Genomic DNA, 24,677 nt, shown 5'->3' on the forward strand with positions numbered 1-24,677 from the left:
GGAGCGTTCAATTATTCACAAAGGAGCAGAGACCTTGTTTTTCCAGAACCACCAAGCGATGGGAGGGGACGCAATTCCATACACAAATTTCTCTTGGATTAGTGGTGTGCTTCCTAGCAGGGTGGTGACATTGGTTCCATACCTGAGACACAAATGCTTTGCTCAATCTAGCGCTGGCAGGTGGAGATTCTGTGCTCCCACCAGTACAGATGTCTCTGCTGTATCTTACCTTTTGGATGGTTTTCTCCTGAATTCTCTCACCTTGTCTGCTAAGTGTGAAGGACATGAGCTAAGAAAAACTTAGAAATCTCAAGTAATTGAAAGAAGATACAGACTTTGGGTTTTATTGTAGATACAATTTAACAAAAATTCAAAATACATTTTTTTGACATAGCTTAAAAAAATACTTTTAGAAATCATTTGCCCTGAAAAGGTAGAAGTGATTTAAAAGTACAATTATGAAGATACGCTCTTCAGAAGTGACATTTCACATCACTTCTATTAAAAGAAAGGTTATAATTCAAATATGCTTTCAAACACAGACAACCCCAGATACTAATTAATAACATGTTTCATAGCAATAATCATTCCTGAGAAATCTGCCTGGACTGCAAATCTCCCAAGATTAGTCCTGGATCACTGCCACCTTCACTTCCCCCCCCCCCCCACATTCTGAAACATATTAACAAAGGACTAAAGTAATTAGACAGTGTGTAATAGAATTGAGAAATCAGATCAGCAGAGGAAGAAAACTGGGAAAGATTCTCATTACTGGAACTATAGACTTGTCGGTAACACTACCTATATTTGCTGCCTTTCTCATTAAACTGCAGTACAAGCCAAATCTGCACTATCGGCAACTTATGTGTCCCTTTCCTTTAAAAGAAAATTCAAATTAAGTCTGTTCGCAGTGAGTTTTAGCCAGTAACTTTTATGTGTCTTAAAGAGATGCAATGAACAGAACTATTCTAAAACTAATTAAGCTCTAATAATATAGAGAATAAGAAAAAGAACCTAAGAAAATAATCAAAGACAAGATTCAGGAGTAACTAACTCCACGCTAGCAGTGCCTTTTTAGATAAACATTTGGCTGTGTGCCTGCACTACTAAGACAAAAGCACCATCCTGATACTGTGTGTTTTCTAGTAGAATATCTTGTCAGTCTTGATAAGGATAGTTCTTGATTCCATTGCAACAAGTGAACTTGCTCAGTCTAATTTGATTTTGCTGATTTCTTTTTCTTGGCTTGTTTTCTTGATATGATACTCAGAGCAGTTTCTGAATTGCCAGCTGAAGTCTGAGGCAGAAGTAGTTTCCCCGACTGTGTTGGGTACTTTGTTTTCATAAGGACCTTAAACAATGGTTGGGACAGCATGTGTTTCAGTTGTTTTTTCATTCCTTTCAGCATCTTTTGCTTCTGGCTTTCTTCTTGCTCACTAGTTTTTTTTCCTTTGGGAAGAAAATCAGAGACGGTGTTACAACGCAAAGAACTTAGACTGGTCTGTTTCATCAGCCTCTTGCAATGGTAGGGGCAAATACTAATCTCTTCTTACTAAGAAGACCAGTGCAGTCTTCCAGTCATGTATGACATTTCTGAATCTCCTATGTTGTTCACCAAGAAAACAAGATCAAGAAGAAACTTCACTACTGAAGTTTCCAGGTTATCATTCTGCTAGAGCATTCACTTGGCTCTCAATCCAGAATGGACAAAAAGAAAGGAGGCTTCTAGCTCTAGCAGAAACTTCCTCTGTACTTAACAGCATAAAAGCAAGGGCACAAAAGAGAATCAAAGTAATCAACAGGATCAGCAGCCTAAACTGAAGAACAAACAAAATCAAGGTTATCTGTAATGTAAATTGAAGAGACGTTAATAAGTCCTTTGTAACACTCTGAGAGAAATTTTATTTATGGGAGGCATGGCTGAGACTTGAATTTGTCTCCGACAAGCTATGTGAGAAATAGAGACGGAATAACTGTCAAGATTCTGGGTGGCAATTACAAAGTGCTTCACTCAAGTGCCAAAGTAACTTGGATTAGATGGGCTGTTTTGAAATTCATCTCAAAGTACAGAATACTTGGATTGTGTCAAAACAGAGTGCTAATTACCCGAGTAATCCTAAAAAGTTTAGATAGAGTTCTTGTACTGCCAGGATCCTGACCTGATACCAGACTACAGGTGGAGGGAGCAATAAGCAGGAGTGGATAAACAGCTGCTGCTTTGACACAGAGGGAAAGGACTCAAACAGCACACACCACATTGTTAGATTATCCCAAGACAGTTACTAGAAGTTAAACAGTTCTTTTCTTGAGCTGTGTAGACTTGGCTGTGACTTTCCACAATAATCACACCTCTCTTCCCCTCCTGACTGCAGCACTACCTACTATACAGTCATTCTGAAAACACCAGCAATATTGCATGCTAAATAATGACACTTTTGCCTCTCCTTCTGCCCTGCAAGGTTTAACAGCTTCTGTGCCATAGTGGTACCCCTGCACATTAGTGCTACAGGTGTAACTGAGTATCCCCATTACAAGGTTTTCTACTTGCCCATAAAAAGGTCATCATCGAGATCAACTTCGAGAGCCTCTGCAGCCTGCTGGAGCCAAGAGTCATGTTGCTTTGCTCGGCCGTTGAAAAATTCTGCCTTCTCAATCTGCCGTGCCAAATTCACCCGCTCCTGCAACGAAAGTGCATTTCAAATATTCTAATCAAGTTTAAACACAGGGCACTCTTGCAGAATCAGTGTTTGAGAGCGTGCATTATAATGCACCTGAGATGTCAATCTTGCAGTTCCTTACTGCTGTTCTGGTAGACACCTTACATAATACAGATGTCATCATTTGCTAAAGTGATACCAGATATCTATGATTGAAAAAGATAGCTTCTTCAGATGTCCATGATGGAATTGGACTCCTAAAACATTTCAACTACTAAACATCTAAGTGTTAGTTCCTTGTTTTTTCATCATAACAAACACATCAGGAACAAATCATGATTCAAACACCAACCAGAACATGTTTTTAAGTAACTAGGAACATTTCTAATATCTACTGTACAACTGTTAGGATTTACAAAACATCCTGTGAGTGACAGGATGACTAAGTGTTCCTTAAAACAGGCAATAGGCTGAAAAAAAAAAAGAAAAGGTAATGATACCTTTTTCTGACAAGTTTCAGTGGCAGCTGAGGCCTCACAGCATAGGAAAGGTTTAGGAAAAGCAGACAGCTCAATACTTTAGCTAAAAAGACTGACAGAGACCATGGAGGGTCCTGTTCTAGTCTGTTCTCAATTCAAAGACTTTAAATAACTCAACAGAGCCATCCTAGCTTTTCAGCAAAAAAATATACTCATGCCCTGTATCGTTTTTGAGAATCTAGTAATAAGCAGCTCTATGTAACAAGTAAGAAAAAATGTAAGTGACGTTTACATCTGGACACCTTTCTTGGGCTTGTTATTGAGGAGAAACCACAAATATTTTTGAAAAAAGACAAGTGTGATTAGCTTCATTTTCAAATCCAGGTCCTGAAGAGTAAATGTCATCTGAAACTTGTAAAGAATGTGACTGGCAATGCAGTAATGTAAATAAGCAAGCAGTTACTTAGGGTGCAAAGAGATTTTTTTCTTTACCTTGATAGCAGTCATATACTTTGTTTCAACTGGGAAAAGTGGCAGCTCTTCACTCTTCTCCAAGGTTTTATAAATTTTCCTAAAATTGATCAGGTCATCAGGGCCAATCAACAACAGGCTAAGGCCTTCATTGGCAGCTCGAGCTGTCCTACCACTTCTGTGTACATACAACTCAGAAGTACGAGGGACCTGCAAATATTCAGACAAATCAGTCATGAAGCTGGTCACAAGAGGTTAGCAGAAGTTTGTCATACTTTGACCAAGAGGTTGTCAGATAGCATCAGGTCTTACGATAAATTGGTTTCAATATACCCCTGGCACGCTGCATGTAACACAGCTGAAGCATGAAAGATGTTGTCTAGAGACAGTTTCTGTTTCCTGGTCTACTACTCTTACTGGCATAACCTCTTAGCTTTCTAGCCCTCTGCCATTTCATTAGCAAAGCAGGAAAAAAAACTGTGACTCTCAAAGAATTACAAGGCTGAGCCACGTGACTCTTTTTTATCTTGAAGTTGAGCAAAAAGCAAGTAGAATCTTGTATGTTATGTTGTTTCTTATATATGATCATACATTCATAAAGTACTACATATCACTGACAGCCACTGTAGCAACAGCACAAAGCATTACAAAATAGTTAAATTAAAGATGATGAAATCCCTGTACTCTTAACACAGGACTAAGAATCACAGCTTTATAGCTTTGGGGCTGCTATCAAAAAAGCTTACTTCAAAACCAAAATAGTAAAAGTAAAAACATCAAAGATATTTTACCTGGTAGTGGATGACATGCTGCACATTGGGAATATCAAGACCACGAGCTGCAACATCTGTTGTCAGGAGGACACAGCTGAGGAAGTGATAACATTTAATGAACATAAAACTGAAGAGTAAACCATCTGCTAAGAAACATAAAATACATGACCCAGAATTCTACCACAGCAATTTAAGAAACGAATTTGTACTATCTCATCTGCTGGGCCAATACTATTAATTTGCCACTACAGAAAAACAATATCAAATATTACCTCACAGGCAGTCTTGAAATCGCAAAAATAATGCAAATGTTACCTTCAATGGGTTCATTCTGTTTTCAATAATGAAATTCCCTACTCTGCTGGATCCTGTTTTCCTATGCTTTTATTCTCTCCCAATTCATAGCAGCTAGCACAAATCACTATTCAACAAACAAATCCAACTACTTGGTAGGGGGTAAAAGCTCTCCTTCAGTACATTTTTCAGTGCTCCACCCAGATTGAATTTGAAAGTGTGATTAGTTTAATATGATCATATCATTAATGATACAGTTGGTCCTTTGGCAGGACAGAAAGACTATTACATGTTTCACTAGTTGAAGAAATCACATTATTATTAACATTAAAGATTTAATTAACACTTCTGGGGGCTGAAATACCAAGCTGCACTCAAATAAGATCTCGAATAAGTAAACTGAAATTTAAAGTGGCTAATTTTGTTCTGATAATTTTTCCCTCACCCGTAGGAATGGAGGACTTCTCTCAAAGTCATTCTTTTACAAAGAGTCTGTTGCACAGACAGAAGTCTGCCTAGGGTATGGAACAACCTGTTTAAAAACAATAAATACATCTCCCAGCAGCTGAAAAGAGTTAGCTGTAGACAGCAGGAATTTTTAAGATTTTATGGCATCTGACTGCATACCCTATGGCTACAAGGATCAAAGCAGAAATAAATAGAAAATTCTGTGGCATACATTCTGCAGGCAGCTGTTATAGATGGTTTCACAGATTTCCCCTTGCCATGAAAATCAGTGTACTCTGAAAATGCTCGGTCTGCCTCTGCCAAGGCGATTGATATTACATTTTGCAAAGGAATATTGCAGATCTGTCATGACAATACAATCTCTGTTTCTCCTGCCCAAGTCTGCTACCAAGGTACAATTTCCAGTATAATCAGACGGCAGGTTTACTGAAGCACTGAGATCATCAACCTGACTCTCAAAGGCTAATGCCAAGATAGGCAGACCAGGGTAAATCTGACCGCCTTCTTTCATCACATTGCTCTAGGTTACCTTGACCCTCGAGAAACTAATTCATCTAAGCAAATCTGAAGCCTAAACCAACAAAAAGTGTTCTATTTTTTGATGCTTTGTGAGATGGAGGTGCTGCAGAGCCAAGGCTCTGGGCCAGAGCAGGATGGTTACAAAAGCATATGACTGAGAATGGGGCAAGTAGCAGACACTTCAGCAATAATGATCTGACAGGTTGCAGAGTAATTCAGCCTCCAAGGTGACTCTCCAACCCACTCCTCTTCTAACAGAGCTGTTTCCTCTATTCCCCCTTGCCCTTTACATGATTTCTTTTTCTTTTCTAGTAGAACATAGAAACAACTTACCTCTCTCGCTCAGCAAACCGTTCTAAGTTTTTTAGCCTTTGCTTCTGATGCATGTTAGCATGCAAAGGAAGAGGATCACAGTTTAAGATTGTGAGGAGAGAACTGAGGCGTTTTATACAGTCTATGCTGTTTGCAAAGACCATAGTTCTTCCTGGATATTGGAGAAGAAAGTAATAAAGGTAATAGTCCTTCTCATTTGTATCACAGTGGATTCTGGTCTCCATCAGAGTCTCAACAGTAGCCTCTTTCCTCGTTAAGTCTACCACTTTGGGTTTGCCCTTTATTCCTACTCTTTCCATTAACATTTCTAGTTTGGTCTTCTTGTCTATCTTTTTTGCATTCTTTTTCTGTAAAATTCTTGTGGGAGTCTGATGGACTAATGTCAGAGTGGCAGAAAAAACAAAAGTCTGTCGTTTAGGATTGTATTGTGAATCATTTAAGACTTCTAGCAACTGAGACAGCTCCAAGAAATGACCTCTTTCAACCATTCGGTCTGCTTCATCGATCACAAGGCACCTGCCAAACAGAACACACAGTATAAATAGAGTTGTGTAGATAAATACGAATCTGATGTACTTCTAAAGAAAACTTTGCTGCTAAACATAGGGAAAATTCTGCAAATAAAACCCAAAGGAATGCTAGATGTGCTAGCATAGCTTCAGTAGTTCTCATGTTTCATTTAGAAACCTGTTATATCAAAAAGAATAAGTCAAACTTTTTTAACATTTCCCTCTCTTAACATAACCACTGTGCACTGCACTAAAATACTTTGGCAAAGAAATAAGTTATCTTACAAACTTAAATTGCTTCATCAGTTAATCATACAATGCAGTGAAGCCCAGATCAGTATTTAGCAGTTAGTTTAAAAGGCAACTTTACCTGAGCTGACGGAGATTTGAGAGATGTGGGTGTCTTTCTTTAATTAGCTCCCACAGACGGCCTGGGGTTGCTATTACAATTTCTGGCTTGCGATTCAGTACACGTTCTTGCTTCTGTGCTGCCATGCCTCCAACCAGAATAGCAGTCTTAATGCCTAGGAGATACAGATAATAGTCTTTGTTTAATTTATCAGTATCTTTACACATATCCACTCACAAAATCTGTACTGCAATTAGCATTAAGCTTCTCAGCCAAGAAACTGATGAAGTTTTGTACACCACTGAAAACTTGATGGCAATGCTGTCAACTTTACAAAGCAATTCTTATTTTAGGAAGATGCCCCAAAATACCCAAAGCAAAAACAACATTCCTGTCTTCCATAAGCAACAAGAATCATATATGACCTCCACAGCTGTTAGTTTTGATTAACTGTACTTAAGAATTTTGTCACCCACGTGAACAAGCCTGCATTAGAAATAATGTGGCCTACATTAGAAATAATGTGGCCAGCAGGAGCAGGGAGGTGATCATCCTCCTGTACTCAGCACTGGTGAGGTCGCACTTCGAGTACTGTGTTCAGTTTTGGGCCCCTCACTATAGGAAAGACATTGAAGCCCTGGAGCGTGTCCAGAGAAGGGCAACTAAACTGGTGAGGGGTCTGGAGCACAAGTCTTTTGGAGAGTGGCTGAGGGAGCTGGGATTGTTTAGCCTGGAAAAGAGAAGGCTCAGGGAAAACCTTATTGCACTCCGCAACTTCCTGAAGGGAGGTTGTGATGAAGAGGGGTTTGGCCTCTTCTCCCAGACAACAAACAGCACCTGAGGAAATGGCCACAAGTTGTGCCAGAGGAGGTTTAGATTAGACATAAGGAAAAACTTCTCTCAGAGAGTGGTCAGGCCCTGGAATGGCTGCCCAGGGAAATGGTAGAGTCACCGTCCCTGGCAGTGTTCAAGAGGCGTCTGGAAGAGGAGCTACAGGATATGGTTTAGTGGATTGTGGTAGCAATGGCAATGGGATGACGGCTGGACTGGATGATCTTGTAGGTTCAACCTTGTGATTCTATGATTCTATGATTCTATAAGCATGTTACTGTTAAGAATAATCAGCAGATTCCTCTAAGAATAGGACTGAGAAATGTCCGTCTTGCTAATAACTGCTCATTTGTTATGGACTAGTTTTAATAAGAACATCAGTCCCCAATTAATGATTCTCTGAACTGGTAGCACAGAAACCTCAAGTAAGCTTTAAGCAATTTTCAGGTACAGAATGAGTTTAGCTCTGGAAGTGCATAGCACACACATGGCTTATTTCCCTCTGCTTCTTCAAAGGATATACTGACCCATGCGGTGAACTCAGTGCTACTGTGCAAGATTCTGTGCTACCTCACATCTCTCTTCCCTACTTCTTATTGTATAACTCCATGCTTTTAGGTGAGGATTTGTTCCGAGTTGATTATAGACAAAGCAGGCACACATCAAAACTGTTTCTCTCAGGCTACAGCAAATATATAATCACTTGGGCAGTAGATTCGTGTATACAAATAGCACCACTTTATTAGAACTGTACTGACATAAATTGATTGTTTCAGGCTATGAGTTAAAATTAGCCTTGTAATCAGCTGCAGACTGATGAGCACAGCAGGTTGCATAGACACCAAAGGAAGATGTGCTTAAACAGTTCACTGCACTGCATACCCTTTTGAATAAACAATTGCTGCTGTTGGAGAACGGGGGAGTTAATTCCCAATTCTCCCTATCTTTAGTACTTCCACATCCTCACTCATTCACTTAAAGATGTGCTAACCTTTGATTTGGAAAAGGAAAAAGCAGGATGAATTTGATTTCATCAGATATGTTACCCAGCAACGTGCCTAACTACTGTTGGAGGTAAATCAGATAATCTACCAATCTGCCTTAAAATTTATGGTTTTATTATCATTATTATACATGCACATACATATATAGCTGTGGCTGAGTATCTAGTACTGATTCTATTTCTAAAGCACAAGTCAGTAATTATTTGTACAAAAAATATTTTCAATCAGAATGTCCCACACTGTTAACTTCCACATGCATTTTTCTGAAGAATCTTAATGCATGTCTCAAATACTAGCAACTGGGAACCTTAGGCCTTTAAATGCTATCCCAACTTTATGATGTGGAAGAAAGTGTGTATAGTGGAAATGCTAAGTCAGGGCTTGAAACAGTGATTGAGCACCTGGTGGAAAAGCAGGGCCAACCCAGGGGAGCTCAGGTGTATGCAATGCAGCTGAGTGACCAGACGGGGTGGAGCCAGGATCCACCCCTTCCCAGACCTCATTTAAGGGTTGGCAGTGGAGGTGAAGATATCTTGCTGAAGATCCCTGTCTACTGGAGGCTTTCTAAAGGTAAGCAGATTTTCTTCTTTTGTTTTTGTGTCTATAGCTGCTGTATTGGTGTTTGCTTTCATTTGCTGCAACTTAGGATTGTGCCACTCCACTATTATTGCTGTACTTTCCATCACATTATAGCATCATAATATGTTATGCATTCTGGCTCAACACCAGTGCCAAGGCCCAAACTTGGTGTTATCTGGAATGCAACCCTTGAGGTCTACATACCTGTAAACTTTGCAATTGCATCAATGTGGTGCTTCACTTGCACAGCTAATTCTCTTGTAGGAGTAAGGACCAGTCCTAGAAGAGGTCTCTTCTTATGGAGGCCAGCAGTATGTTCTTTATCACTAGAATCAAATTCAGCACTTTCCTGCATGTTCACGCAGCCTGCTGCAAAAGATGCAACATCTTCATCTCCACTGTCTTCAACCTCCTGATGGTTTGGTTCTTCTGCTTCATCGTCGTTTTCCCATTTCATTTCATCATGATGCTGATAGGGCTTTTTAGAAACACTGTCATTTATCCTCACTGAGCTATTTGATTTCTGCCATTCCAGTACAGAGTGAATCATAGGAATTGCAAATGCAAGCGTTTTGCCACTTCCTAAGAAACAAACAAACAGAGTAAAGCAGTCTGACAAAACATGAAGGTTACTTGAAAAGATGAAAAAAGCAACAGCCAAACACACACTGTTCTTAACACATGCAGCTGTAATGGGCACAAACTCTTCTTCTCAAGAAAATCTGAAACTTGCAACAATTGCAACTTGTCTCCTGTTCTCTTGATACATCCCCTTCAGGTCAACAACAATGTATCTCCTATGGAACAGGTATTTTTCCTATCTATAGTGGGCCAGGCAGATTCATGTATTATGAAAGTAGTTTTAAAAAGCTGCAGTTACAGTCAAGATCTTTTTAAAGAACTGTATGCCTGTAAGGAGATATATGCCCTAATTGACAGTTCTGATCTATGCCTCCACATAAAGGAATAACAAATGAGGCCAAGGACAAACTAGAAAGTACTTGATGGATTTGCTTCCATCTTTAATTCACAGCAGCGTGTACCACTTTCTGAGACTGTATTTTGACATATTCCAGCCTATAGCTTCTTGATCTATCACATTTTTATAGTCAAAATGCACAAACTTGATTTAAAATAGATAAGCCAGTCCAGAGAGAAGGTTGGCAGAAAACAAAACAAAAAAACAAGCAGTGATCCCAACTATAATTTCCAGGGTTCACTGCACCAAATTGTGAGTCACATCCCTGATACGTATTCCTTCCTGAACTATCTACCACCAACAGAGATGTTAGGAGAATCTTGATAACAAAGTAACCTCAGCTAAGCTTCTCATAAATGTCAGTTCATTAGTCATAAATGAAGCATGCAGAGCTCAAGACACTATTACACTCTTCCTGGCAGTATGCCACTGCTGGAGAGCTGTCCTCTGGAAATCTCAATTCCTTGGGCAGCATTTGTCCATATTACAAACCCACAGTTGCCTGCCAAATACAGCAGTGCAATATTTTGCCTATTGAGAGAAAAGTACTAATATCAGTACCGCTACCCTGATATTAGTGATCCTGAATCAAATGCAAAGCAATCAGCACGGGGCTAATGTCAGTGCAGCACCCAATAGATTATGGCAGTGATAATCAGAACCATTCTGCAGATTATAGATTCGCTCACAAATTAATCACTGCACAGAACATGTTATCTTCACAGATCACACACCACAGCCAGATCTGCAAAACCAGAACAGTCTACCTTTGTGCCCCCAGATCTGAGAACATAAGCTAATGCACATCCTTTTTCATGATTTTAGATTGTAATATTTTACAGATAAAATCTGGTTTCTTAACTCAAAATCTTCACTATTTCTTCACCATAAATAGATGGTAATGAACAGAACTAGTTAGCTTCACTGCAAAAAGAAAGAAACCTTTGTGTTTTCTGTGCCTAATCCCCACAGGGATCCACCACCATATCAAGATCTTGCTATTGTCTCCCGTGGTGCTACCAAAAAGTGAAGAATACTTCTTTCATCAGTCAGTGTCCTCCTTCAGGCCCAGTGCTGAGGGAAGCTACAGGATGTGGAAAGGACTGTTTCAGTTTCTCCCATCTGCAACACTTTGACAATTGCTCACATCTCAAGTTTCTGCAGGAACGCTGATAACCCATTGGGCTCTCAGAAGGGAACCACACTTTCTCTCATAAAAGAGCAAAAGAAATGAGCAAACTAGCTCAGGGTTATGCAACATTAGGACAGTAAAAGCACAGCTGACCACTAACTGTGCTTTCTATTCCGTAGCTAGAGATGAGAGGGATTTGTTTTCCTGCACTGCCAAAATGGCACCTTTTTACAGCACAAAAACACCATTTAATTTTTCAGTTTCAATTTCAAAAACACTTCCTGTGGAGCTTTCCAATCTTATTAAAACCTAATAAGACCAGCTTGGCTAATTAAAATAAAAATGCAAATGACTGCATATCATATTAAATTAGTAACTATACCTCTAACAGTAAGAGGTAATAAGAACAGTAAATGGCTTTACAGTGAGATAAGGCAACTGTAATAGATGAGAAGAACGTGCAAGAAATCTTTAAGCAACACACATTGCATTTGTGCTTCCTATTTTTAGGTTTTTTTTATGGGAAAACAGGTTGCAATGTAAAAGTAGACAAAATTAAAGTGTGAGCAGCAAAAAAGTTAACAGCTCAGAAACTTCACAGTATTGTTAGGTAAAACGGAAGCTATAACAAATGGCAAACAAAACTAACAATGCTCAAAGAAAAAAGGCAGCAGATGGCCATTTGGACATGAGATTGTACCTCTACAGTCAGTAGAATAACGTAATGCTTCAAACACAAGCTGAGAGAAACACAAGCTGATAACAACTTACAGCCCAAGTCCAAAGACAGGGCATCTGGTGAGCCTGTTTTGCTACAGTAATGCTGTGATATCACAGGCTATACTCACAGTGCCTAATGCTCTGCACATGGTCCTTCCTATTTGCTGCTTCAAGCCAGTACTAAGTCATACCCGGAGAAGCCTGGTTCTTTGCCTTGCCTTGACAAAGGGACATCCATAAAATTGTACTGTTAAAATATGACTGTCTGTTTGCTTAATTCTGTGCTTTGTAGTATATCACTTTGCAGCTCTTAAAATAAGAGGTAATTTGAGAAATAACAAAGAGACTTCTGTCAAAAGAATAAAAACTCATTGGGAATTCAAAGCTTTGCACAGTCTACAAAGTATAGTATTAAAATTTCGTAACTGACAAGCGTATAATATTCTATCTTTACAATGAACTACGACTAATTTATTGGACAAGCAGAATCTACAAACCCTTAGCTTGCATACAGAAATTGTTAACAGGCTGCATTTGAAGAGGAGAAACAGAAACCTTACTGTATGTACTACCAGGCTAACAGATTCATACCTGTTTCTGCAGCACCAAGAACGTCCATGTTATCCCGGATGGCAGAAGGCAAAGTTAACGCCTGAATAGGAGTTGGAGCACTAAACCCCAGGAAACTCAAGGCCTTCAACACTGGCTGAGGCACAAACAGGTCTTTCCATGCAGACACATCAGCTCTGTGATCAGTTGAGGTAGACAAAACTTCTGTTGTCCAATTTTTTACTTTTTTAGATGTAGTTACTGGTGGAAAAGCATCCTGAGCTTGAGAAGTCTTATTTTTAACTACCTTCTCTTTCTTTTTCTTTTTCTTTGCAACATTTTTTGTGCTTGAAGTGCTCTCAGCTATATGCCCACAGTCCCTATGATTTGCCTCTTTGACTATTTTTTCACATCTCTTCCCCTCATCAACTGGCATGTCAACTTCTGTTGCACCAGTATCATCGCTTTTATCTACTCTGGTTCTCAAACCTTTGCATTTCTTTTTGGGAGGGACAACAGCTTCTTCCTCCTGCTCGTTCCCTTCTTCTGAAAGATCCTCAGACTTTCTCTTCTGCTTCTTTCCTTTCCCCACTTTGTCAGAACTTACTAGCTTGTACTCCGTAAGCTCCTCTAAACACACTACATCTTTAAACTGCTCATCAACAAGTAGATTGGGGTCGATTTCCACAGTTTTCCATTTTCCCAATACTTCAATACCCTTTCGCCTCAGTTTAGCAGAAGGTGTAAATCTCCCTCCTCTTCTGAACTTCATTTTTACCTAAAAAGACACTGGGAGGGAATAAAAACAAAACAAGGCATCAGATCAAAAGAATGAGGATTACATTGAGAATACTAAAAAGAAGCATAAAACACAAAGCATAATTATTTTCCTTTTTTAAAAAACTTTTGACTATGAAAAGCCTTGAACATAACTTAAAAACAACCTAAAACTTGCTCTTGTTTCAGCACCATAAGTACTGAACATCTCCTTTTTCATCTTCTACTTTTAATACTTACTTATTCAGAAATACAGGGCCCCATCCATTTGACTCCTGCACTTTAGATATTTATAGACGGCGAGGAGATCCCCTCTTAGTCTTCTCCAGGCTACGTAGTCCCAGGTCTCTTACTTCCAAGGCCCTCATCATCTCTGTGGCTTTCTGGAGATCCCTGGTATTTTGGGGCTGGGGAGCCCAGAACTGGGCATGGTGCTCCAGATGTGGCCTCACCAGGGCAGAGAAGAGGGGGGAGGATAAAATTACAGAATCCTTAGAGTTGGAACAGTCCTTTAAAGGTCATCTAGTCCAACTCCCCTGCAATGAACATGGACTCCCACAGCTAGATCAGGTTGCTCGGAGCCCCATCCAGCCTGGCCTTGAATATCTCTGGGGACAGGGCTTCATCACATCTGATCACCTCGAGCTGCTGGCTGTGCTCTTTTTAACATCCCCAGGATGACACTGTCCTTCTTGGCCACAAGGGCATACTGCTGGCTCATTGTCATCCTGCTGTCCACTAGGACCCCGGAACCTTCTCAGGGGAGCTACGCTTCAGCAGGTCAGCCCCTAACGTGTACTGATGCATGCGGTTATTCCTCCTCGCCAGGTGTAGGACACGACACTTGCCCTTAGTGAAGCTCATCGGAATTGAGAACAACCGCAGCGTGCGCCCCACGAGAGCTACGTGACAAATCACCAGTACTGAGCGCCCTAAATCCCGTTTCACGTTACATCTGCGTGGAAATTAGCCCTCTGGCAGCGCCGCGGGTGGCCCAGCGGACGGGCAGACAGAGCCCAGCGGAGCGCTCTCGGGGCCCGGGGAAGAGACGTAGCCCTGCTCGGAAACCCACCATGACGCACCGGCACCAATTCGCGCACGCCGCCAGGCGCTACAGCTCCCCTGAGATCAACGCACGACACCCGCAGGAGGCTCGAGGTGCCCCCACCGCCCCCTGGCCCAGCGCTCACCACAGTCACGGGGTCAGGGCGTGATCAGGACTCGGCCTCGGCTGCCGTTAACGCCGCCACCCGCCGCGTGAGCTCCCCGTGGGCGCCGCCATTACAAAGTGACGTCACTGCGCGGCGCCCGCCGTGCGCCCTGGGGACGGCGGGAGGTGGAGCGTAGTGCGCATGCGCTCGTTTGTGCAGCGTGGGCCGGCGGCGCGCTGCCCGCAGCGTAGCGTGGGTCCTGCGTGCCCCTACCTACGCACCTCTTCCGTGCTTTGCGAGTACAGCGGTAGCTATGGTGCTGTTTGCATAAATTATACTAAAGCATGCATTAGGCGGGCTGGTGTAGCCTTGACAAAGGAAGTATGGGAAAACTTGCCTTCCTGCAGATTAATTTTTTTCTTTCAAAATATAATCAACATCCCCATAGATGATTTCTGTATCGTTGTGTGCAGAATAGGTCTCGTTCAAGTGAAAATGCATAAAGGGCCTCTTAAATTTCAGCTCTAAAATTAGCAGCTAAGGTTGCGTGTCATTGCCGCTTTCAGTAGGAACCCTGTCACTCTGTTTTGCTTATGTGTTGCTGCGTTCTCCATTATTCCCTGTTTTGAGTTAGCACTGAGGTGAAGTAATGCGATCTGGAGAACAGCTGCCAGCAGCTATAGAAGCAAATGTACCGCCGAGGTCACAGCATGGGTCTTTTTTTCTGGTGTGATCAAATGCTGTTTGCAGCTTGAGCTTGGTGAGGGGAGATGGCATTGTGCATTGTTTACTATGATCGTGGGAGATTTTATTTCTGTTAAAAGATTGGCAGTTGTCCTGAGAGGCTTTATTTTATATGAGACGTGAGGGAGAGAGGAAAAAAAGTCACATATTTTGAGGTTGGAGAGACTAGGGTATTAGGTTTAGGTGCAATTACAGCAGCAATTACAATTATTTCTTCTCGGTGGTATCTGCAGGTGTTTCTTGGTTCTGTGAGAAGATAGGAAAATTGAAAGCTTTTTTAAAAAGCTGTTAAGGCCAAGGACAGAAATAAGAACATTAAGTCATTTGAAGGATAGTTTCAGTTCCAGATAATCCTCATTAACGCGGATCTGCTAATTCATAAAACAGGGAGTTGCTTCCAATTCATATACTCCTAAGAGCAATTGAAATTTGATGCTGTCTCCTCATGTTATATAGAAACTGAGTTAAAACCAGTGAGAATCTGCAAGTTCAGGAAGCAGGATTTGATATAGTTAAACCTGCAAACCTCATTTATGTATAGTGAACTGGAGATGTTGATAACTGCTGGTGCTAGTGAGCTGGTAGAAGTTTTGATTGGAGCTTCCCAGCCAACCTTAATGAGAGGTTTCAGCAGTCTTTATTAAGTGTTTCTTCATTCAAAGTATCTTTCTCTCCAGATTGTGTAGGTTCAAACTTATCACTTAGGTTCAAATTTTTCCTACTTTAGAGTTTTACTGCTTTATTTCTCCTTTTTACTGGATTTCAGCAAAAACAAATTTGCAGAAACAAAAGAAATTGATTACTCTCAAATTTAGATGTGGCTGACTTCTGAATAAAGAGTTAGATAAAATGTGGATAGTAGGATACTTGCTAATTTATCTGTCCTTAAATAGTTTCAGAGTTTGTACCTCTATCTGGAAGGAAAGATTTAACAGAATAATGACTTGCCAATCTATGTTGAATTTTGCTTTTTAATTTAATTTGGACATATCTTTACAGAGCGTAGGAGTTTTTGAGATTTTTTTCCCTCAAAAATCTGTTTGTTGATGCAGCTGATTTCTGTGTGCTATTTGTAGACAGAGGGACAGTCCCTAAATCCTAGTTTGAAAGAAGGCAGATTACTATTTATATGAGCACTGAAGTTCAGAATGGTCTGTCTACAAAAGAGGTAGCAACTCTCCTTACTGCCATGGTATCAACTTCTTGTATAAGAGGCATTAAGGTTCTGAGTCCTTTTGAAAAGGCATAACTGGGGAAACTAAATGTTTGCTTAGTTTTACAGTAACGTTAATCTTCCTGAGTATAACCTCAGAATGACACAGCTTTGGTATTTAGTGACAAGGGTTCCTCTACAAGACATGCACATTTGTTTCCTGCAGGAAAGTTCACTGTTACACAGTTGGTAAATACAGTTGTTACTTACAGTGCAGAGTGAGCTGTTGGTTAAAATGCCAGTGAGAAACAAAGCTTCTGAAGATCTGCTTTTCATCTTAAGACTTCTTTAGATCAGCAGTTACATAAATACCAGGAAACTGTTAATTGGAAATAATAGCTAGTATTAGTAATAGTTATGAACCGTGCCCCTTGTATGTTTGTAAGACTCATATCAGTTCTCCTAGAGCAGGTCAAGCCAGAGATATCTTCCACCAATACCTTTAATTCTGGGATCAGTGGTATGGTAGCCAAATTCAGGGCTAGGTACAGCTCAATCTGTGTCTGAGCAACTGATGTGGGTTTTCAGTTAGTAATCAAATCTGTACTGCCTTAGTGTATTTTTGATTTTTCTCTTTCTCTTGCAGGAAGATCAGTAGTTAAGCAGGCACTGAGATCAGTATCTGCTTAACAACTGATCTTATTAGCCACGACAGCTAATAAAAGAATGTCACCGTATCATGATTTATATGGATACTGACCTTATGGCACATTTTGCATGACAGAAATGTAGTCTCTGGCCTGTGGGGTACTTGGAATCTCTTGTGATTTGCAGGCTGTAGAATCGGATCTTCTGTCTTTTCTGGAATGTCAGGTGAGGCTGTTGCCCTGGTCCTGGGGTGGGAATGTAAAATCTTGGTTTTCTTGCGCTCAAGGCCTTTGTTTCCATATTTAAAAGGTATAGAATATCACTCTAGAACTGACAAGATCCATTAAGACATAGCACCATAAAAATAATAGCTCTGAGAGAGAGAATGTGAACTGGGGGAGAATTTTGTGTTGGATTTTTCTTTCTACAGTATTCTGAAACCTTTTTCCTATGTCTCACCAATTTATTTATTTAAAAGCATATAATCCTTTGACTGCACTTCTGTTTTTTGTTGGTGTTTTCTTTTTTCTTCTTTTTATTTTCCTCTCTCTCCATCTTTTTAACTTTGCAGCTGATCTGCTTATTTACCTGAAGTATTTTTGGTATAGAATACACTTTGCCAAAGACATAGGGCTTTTTCTTCAGCTGATAGACTCAGAACAACAGGACAAGATAATCTCCAAGCATGAGTTTTAAGAGAACTGGCACATTTAACAGTAGTTACAATAGAAAAACACTTTTTCAAGGTTAAGATCTTTCTGAGTGACTAAAGAATAGCAGAGGAGTCTTCATTTAAGATGAGGGAAACATCTGCAGTTGTTGCAAATAAAGTCAGATGCAGTAGGTACTTGAGAATGTATTTTGAAGGAAAGAGTAATAAAGGAAATAATGAAGATAAGGAATGAAATAAAATACTGCTTAACAAAGTGGAAATGTGAAATTAGGCTGTTTTACTTGTCCTCTTATCTTTGAGGGAGGAAGAAAGGAGGTAGGATAGATTGTTTTCTGGACAGAAAAATATAGTTCATCTATTATATCTGGACACGGTCAAAATATTTTTATATAAAAAATAACAAGGAATAGATGAGAATTTTGAGATAGAAAGAATAAGCTAAAGAGGGAATGAAATGCACTTGAGGGAGCACACTGGTGCGTAGATTGATAGATTAACCTATCAGATGTAAGGAATTTACTTAAGGAGGTTCTTAAGTCTTGGGAACTAATCCTATTTCATTAATAACTGTGATACAATATTAAATTTTCTGATGTCACAATGTTACTAATACAGAAGGGAATTGAGTTACCTGCTAGATTGAAAGGACTTGGAGAACCAGAATAATGGGATGGTTTTACTCCTGAGAAGTGCAGCACCATTCAGCTAAGGCTAATACTCAGAATTTAGACTATTAAGGCAGGAGTTAATTAGTTTTAGATTATTGTGGACCTTGTGTATTAACTGATTACAAGATAACTATGACCTGCCAATGTGGTATGTTTGCTAAACTAATACCTGTGCAGTTCTTCACGGAAGGTATGACTTCTCTGAGATTGCACTATGTAATACTAGATATTGTTCTGGTCACTGTTATTCTGGAAAGATGAAGTAAAGCTGCAGCAGATGCAGAGAGGGCTGTAAGGGTGACGAGGTAAATGAAGAGCCTACTCTACAGATGATATCCATGTGCTCAGTTTAACCTAGGATTTGGGTAGGTGTGAATACAGCCTTTGACTTTCAGGAAAGAATGAATGAATTAAAGTAAAGGACAACATTGGCACAAAAAGATATTCAGTAAACTGGCCAACAGTAATTTTAGGTAGGAAATGTGAAGTTTCTATGGCAACCAGTGAGTAAAGATTACTCAAAGACAAAAAGTTGTTAGTTTTAATATAAGATTTGACATATTTATGGCAGATCTTGTGCATGGTTGTCATAGCAAGGAGCTAGACTCACTGGCTTTCTTTGTTAGGAGTGGAACAGTGTCCATCTGGCTCTGAGGTATGGTAACTGATGTGGCTTCACTATGTCCACACAAGCAAACTCCTTCACATCCTGAACTGGGGCACATGCATTCTTCCTGCCTATGGGGAAGTGTTGGGGCTACACTGAGCTCCAGCCTTTGTACCATGCCCAGTATCATTTGATCCATGTTACGACGTACTCCAGAGGTGTACTCATGCTTCTGGAGATGTTTTCCAGTTCCCTGCTCATTAAAAACAGTTGAGAAAATTCCTGATAGAATGTTGTGTAGAAGAACTCCCTGCTGAGGAGCTGATGCCATTGAGATTTTTAACATTATTATCCCCACTTAAAAATGTAAATAAATTCTGCCTTATGTGTATGAATAATTAGTAAACCTGGGCAAACGAAACAACAACAAAAAACCCCTATTCTTTTTTAAAATACAAATAAACTTCATAAAGTAATTTGCTAGTAGATCCTACTCTCGCATCAGAAATCTTACAAATACCTGTAAAGTATGAGAAGAAACAGAAATGTCTTTTTGTTGTTGTTGTTATTCTGTCTTTGTGCAAGTGCAATTAACTGTTTTTTGGACAGTAGCTAGCAGATTAGACACTGTAGGAGAACATTGCTAGTTCTTAAGGAAAGAGATGGAATGCAGCTTGTTCTGTTACAAATATTAAACATTACATAAAAACAAGTTTGAAGATCTTTTCTGTGTACATCCATTTATTTTTTTTTATTTTATTGGAAGGCACTATATTATAGGAGAGAATAGGAGAGGCCACTTTACAGATGATGACAACACAGTGAGTACTTTCCAGTGTTTTCCTTTATACCCTTTTAATTACATAGCTGTTACAATGAGTTGACCAAAGTAGCAAATGAACAATCAGAATTTTTCTGCAAATGGCAATAGGAAAATGAAGCAACAGTTTCTTAGCAACAAAGTGGAAAATATGCTGAATAATATATCTTTTTTTTTTTTATCTTTTTTTTTCCTGCTGAGGCTTTGTATGCTGTGTTCCAAGCATTGTTATGAAGCAGACACAGATTTTTGTGCGTGGCTCTTTCAGATGAATGTTCTTAAAAATTTGCCTTGACTTGGAGGTTATCTGATGAACAGCTGTTTGTGCATGCATTCTTACCTGGAGTTAGAATAGAATAGGAAACCTCTCTTTGCAAAGCTAAGGCAGTAGATTAAATGTTAAAGCTGCATTTTTGAAGGGTTTGGTGAAAATAAACCAATAAAAAACCCCAAAACATTCCAGGCAGAGGTTGCTTATTTGGGAATGGTGAGCTACAGCTGATGCAGCTCCGGCTGTCTCTTGTTGCTGGTGAACAGACAATCAAACTTCTGCGTGCTCAGTTTAGGTGCTGAGTTCTGAGCAGAACTGTGCATAATCTACGTAGTGTACTGCATGAAAGAGCACTGATGTTTTCTGGAGTGTTAAATTAACAGAAAAAAAGGGAGGGGGGGAGAGGAAGTGACAGAATGAAACATTTAATTTAATTTTGACCTTTAAGGAAATTCTTCATTTCAAAAGGAAGTATTCAGCTAAAAGCATAGTGTAAATTAGAAATATGTAAAGAAAAAACCCCAAACATTAAGCCAAAAAAATCTGGAGTGCTCACATGGTCTGAAAGCGTTTACTAGCATGTCCTTCTGCACCCTCCAAACCAGTTATTTTATATTCCAGCTGACTCAGACATTACGATACACGTTGAGACTTTCTGAATTTTCAATTTCTCTGTGAATAATTCAGTTTACAGGTTAATTCTTGGGAAGGCATAACAAGTAGATCAAAGAGTCACAGCCTTTTGAAAGCCATTTCTAGAATGCAGGCACCTGATGCTGGGCAGCAAAGGAGAACTGTGCATCTGTGCAACACGGCAAATCCCCTCCAGAGTCCATGGGCTGAGGGTGCTGATAGCAAAGTCCTCCTCTCCATCTTGTATTTTTTCATTTGTGATGCATACTGCATTCATAGTTTATTTCTTTAGAACTCGTGAATAACACTGTTTTTCTCCTTCCACTAGGTATGCATGTCATTTTCCTGGGTGCTCTGCAATTTTCTCCATCAATGAAGGATTATTTAAAATCAGCCCTGTTTTGACTTTCACAAGATTACACAGCTCCTGTGTTAAAATGGGGGTTCCAATTCACTCTGGATTTCACAAAAGCATTATGAAATAACTCTTCATACCATTGTAATAGCTGTGACAAGGTTGAGAATGAAGCTGAAAGTAGAGCTTTATTTGCAGAAGAGAGTAGTGGAAAAGTGGAGTGCTGAAAGCAGCAACGGTGTAAGGGAAGTCATGTGACTTTCATCACAAATGAGGATGACAGACCGTTGGGGAAGAGTAGATTTACTGCTGGGGGGAGTAACTTATATATGGTTTTGGAACAAAATGTGCAGCGTTTTTTTCTTTCTGTCTGGCAGATGTGTGCGTCAAAAGGGAATAAGTTTGTATTGAATTCAGGCAACTTAATTCCTCCTGTGATGCTCCTTCTGGACTGGTATTTAATTAACAAGAAACTTCTTTTAGTTTTCTTTTGCTTTTTGCATTTTCAAGATGTCATAAAATTCTTCTACAAAAATATTTCACATACCTACTGACTTTAAAATTTACTGGAGTCGTGTCTGCACAGTGTGGCCTGGGCTGAATCATAAGCACTGACTTTTAAAGGCATTAAGGGAGTTGTCTGCATCTTATATATATATTTATAACAACAGCCTGTTATTTTGTGACTTGTAAAATTAATATAAAATGAAATATGGAAAACCATCCTAGTTTAAATCTTAACATACTTCATTCTTTAAGACTGACTTTTTCAATATTTGACTTGAAGACTGCAATAAGTTTCTAATTTGAAGAACGCAAAACGAAACTTCTTTGGTCTCCTAAGACCCTCAAGATTCATGAGAGCCATTTGCAAGATGAAATAACCAGAAATGAGTTGTGAAAGAGCTTATAAAAGGGTTTTCTTGATTAAGATTTGAAGATGTTGGATGTCTCCCATAACTGGAATACCACCATTGAGGGCTATCAGCTCTTTAGAAGAGATAGGTTAGGTAGGAAGGGTGGGGGAGTAGCCCTCTATGTCAAAGAGTGGATAGACTGTGAGGAGCTCCCTCTGAGAAATGGTCAGGAACAGGCTGAGAGCCTGTGGGTTAGAATTAGGGATGGGTCTAACAAAAGCCAGCTGGTGATAGGAGTATACTACAGGCCACATGATCAAGGGGAGACTGTTGATGAGGCTTTCTTGCGGGAGGCTTCGTGCTCACGGGCTCTTGTCCTGATGGGGGACTTCAACCATCTGAATATCTCTTGGAAAGACCACATGGCGAGTTGCAAGAGATCTAGGAGGCTCCTGGAATGTGTTGATGGTAACTTTCTGGTCCAGGTGTTGGACAGACCGACCAGAGGTGAAACACTGCTGGACCTGCTGCTCACCAATGCAGAGGAAATCATTAATGGTGTTAAGGTTGGAGGCAGCCTGGGTTGCAGTGACCACGCCCTGTTTGAGCTTGCGATCTCGAGGGATGTGGGCTTGGTGAAGAGTGGCATCAGGACCCTGAACTTTGGAAGAGCGAACTTTAAGCTGTTCAATGGACTGTTGGCTGAGATCACCTGGGATGCTGTCTTTGTTTTTAAAGATGTTGAGGAGAGCTGGCTACTCTTCAAAGACGATCGTGGAACAGATCATCCTCGATAACATGCTTGATCACATGAGGAAAGGGCGTGTGATCCGTGACAGCCAGCACGGCTTCACCAGAGGAAGGTCATGCTTGACCAATCTGGTGGCCTTTTATGATGGAGTGACGGCATTGGTGGACAAGGGAAAGGCAACCAAGGTCATTTACCTGGACTTGAGCAAGGCCTTTGACACGGTCCCCCACCACATCCTTATCTCCAAATTGAAGGGACATGGATTTGATGGGTGGACCACTCGATGGATAAGAAACTGGTTGAAAGGCCGCAGACAGAGGGTGGTCATCAATGGCTCCGTGTCCAGGTGGAGGCTGGTAACGAGCGGCGTCCCCCAGGAGTCTGTCTTGGGGCCGTGCTCTTTAACATCTTTATCAATGACATTGATGACGGAATTGAGTGCACCCTCAGCAAGTTTGCTGACGACGCCAAGCTGAGTGGTGCGGTCGACACGGTTGAAGGAAGGGATGCCGTTCAGAGGGACCTCGAGAGGCTAGAAAGGTGGGCCCGGGTGAACCTGATGAGGTTCAACATGGCAAAGTGCAGGGTTTTGCACTTGGGCCGGAGGAATCCCAGGCATCCATACAGACTGGAAGGAGCAGTCCTTGAGAGCAGCCCTGTGGAGAAGGACAGGGGGTCTTGATAGATGAAAAACTTAATATGAGCCAGCAGTGTGCCCTTGTGGCTTGGAAGGCAAATGGTATCCTGGGCTCCATCAGAAGAGGGGTGGCCAGCAGGGACAGAGAGGTGATTGTTCCCTTCTACTCTGCTCTTGTGAGGCCCCATCTGGAATACTGTGTCCAGGTCTGGAGCCCCCAGTACAAGAAAGACAGAGAGCTGTTGGAAAGGGTCCAGAGAAGAGCTACAGAAATGATCAGGGGGCTGGAGCACCTCCCCTATGAAGACAGGCTGAGGGAGCTGGGCTTGTTCAGCCTGGTGAAAAGAAGGCTGTGGGGTGACCTCATTGCAGCATTTCAATACCTAAAGGGAGCCTACAGGCAGGAGGGGAATCAACTCTTTGAAAGGGTTGATAACTGCAAGATGAGGGGAAATGGTTTTAAGTTGAGGGAGGGGAGATTTAGGTTGGATGTCAGGGGGAAGTTCTTTACAGAGAGAGTGGTGCGATGCTGGAACAGGCTGCCCAGAGAGGTTGTGGATGCCCCGTCCCTGGAGGTGTTCAAGGCCAGACTGGATGGGGCCCTGGGCAGCCTGGTCTAGCATTAAATGAGGAGGTTGGCGGCCCTGCATGTGGCAGGGGGGTTGGAGATTCGTGATCCTTGAGGTCCCTTCCAACCCTAGCCATTCTGTCATTCTGTCTCTGGAGCCAGGACTCTGAATTTGAGAACATTTTATAAAGTCCTTCTTCTTATATATATGTATATATTTATTATTTTCCATCTCCTGGAGGTAGTTAGTTGACTGCTTTGAGATAAATTCAGCTATAACTTTTCAATTTCCTGTCTGCTCACTTTCCCTACTTACAAATTTCTCTATTGCAAAGGAGATTTTTAAAACAGTGTTTAACTGTACTTCATCACCATTCTTGAAACCATGGACTGTTTTGTTTGGGCTTTCTATTATAAAACAGAACATTAATTATTTATTTGTACTTTGGATCAGTTTTTTTTTTTTTCCTGTTTTTTTTTTCTTTCTTTCTTTTTTTTCTTTTTTTTCTGCTGGCAGTTTTGGTGTTATTATTTTGAAATAATGGAGTGTTTTTTTTTTTTTTTTTTTTTTTTTTTAAACCATTCCAGTGATTTAAATGAGCGCGGGGTTTGGCCTGTACAATACACAAAGAAATAACACACTGTGTTCATTTCTTAGAAAATAAAAGCTGAGATACTGATTATAAAATAAAAGTTGATCAAATTCTCAGCAATAGGC

At 40.5% G+C, this 24,677-nt stretch overlaps 1 protein-coding gene and 1 long non-coding RNA gene across 5 annotated transcripts; one reads left to right on the forward strand and one right to left on the reverse strand.

Moving 5' to 3' along the window:
* Positions 1 to 302: 302 nt before the first annotated feature.
* On the reverse strand, positions 303 to 14,728 carry DDX24 (DEAD-box helicase 24). 3 transcript variants are annotated; one of them, XM_031593054.2, is made up of 10 exons: positions 14,614 to 14,712; positions 13,664 to 13,870; positions 12,689 to 13,435; positions 9,471 to 9,848; positions 6,874 to 7,027; positions 5,995 to 6,510; positions 4,399 to 4,474; positions 3,629 to 3,817; positions 2,549 to 2,678; positions 303 to 1,449 (listed from the first exon to the last, which is right to left on the reverse strand). In XM_031593054.2, exons 3-10 carry the CDS (start codon positions 13,416 to 13,418, stop codon positions 1,214 to 1,216), a joined length of 2,409 nt encoding a protein of 802 aa, XP_031448914.2. In that variant the 5' UTR covers positions 13,419 to 13,435; positions 13,664 to 13,870; positions 14,614 to 14,712; the 3' UTR covers positions 303 to 1,213. The 3 variants fall into 3 exon arrangements, with proteins under 3 accessions (XP_031448914.2, XP_031448912.2, XP_031448911.2); XM_031593052.2 differs by lacking the exon at positions 13,664 to 13,870 and having other exon boundaries at positions 14,496 to 14,622; XM_031593051.2 differs by lacking the exon at positions 13,664 to 13,870 and having other exon boundaries at positions 304 to 1,449; positions 14,614 to 14,728.
* On the forward strand, positions 8,984 to 20,029 carry LOC116228885 (uncharacterized). 2 transcript variants are annotated; one of them, XR_004166892.2, is made up of 3 exons: positions 8,984 to 9,257; positions 12,701 to 12,858; positions 14,252 to 14,501. It is a non-coding gene; the product is annotated as an uncharacterized LOC116228885 (long non-coding RNA). The 2 variants fall into 2 exon arrangements; XR_016467044.1 differs by lacking the exon at positions 8,984 to 9,257 and adding an exon at positions 19,834 to 20,029 and having other exon boundaries at positions 12,724 to 12,858; positions 14,252 to 17,344.
* Positions 20,030 to 24,677: the final 4,648 nt, after the last annotated feature.

This window comes from Phasianus colchicus, chromosome 5 (assembly GCF_987193195.1).
Source record: "Phasianus colchicus chromosome 5, bPhaCol1.hap1.1, whole genome shotgun sequence".
In the NCBI taxonomy this organism is placed as follows: Eukaryota; Metazoa; Chordata; class Aves; order Galliformes; family Phasianidae; genus Phasianus; species Phasianus colchicus.

Coding starts and splice junctions, on each gene's coding strand:
- DDX24 (XM_031593054.2), bottom strand. CDS start 13,418: ATGAAGTTCAGAAGAGGAGGGAGATTTACACCTTCTGCTAAACTGAGG. Junction 4,475..5,994: donor CGGTTTGCTGAGCGAGAGAG/GTAAGTTGTTTC, acceptor TCACTTCCTCAG/CTGTGTCCTCCTGACAACAG. Junction 2,679..3,628: donor AGTATATGACTGCTATCAAG/GTAAAGAAAAAA, acceptor CTTTCGTTGCAG/GAGCGGGTGAATTTGGCACG.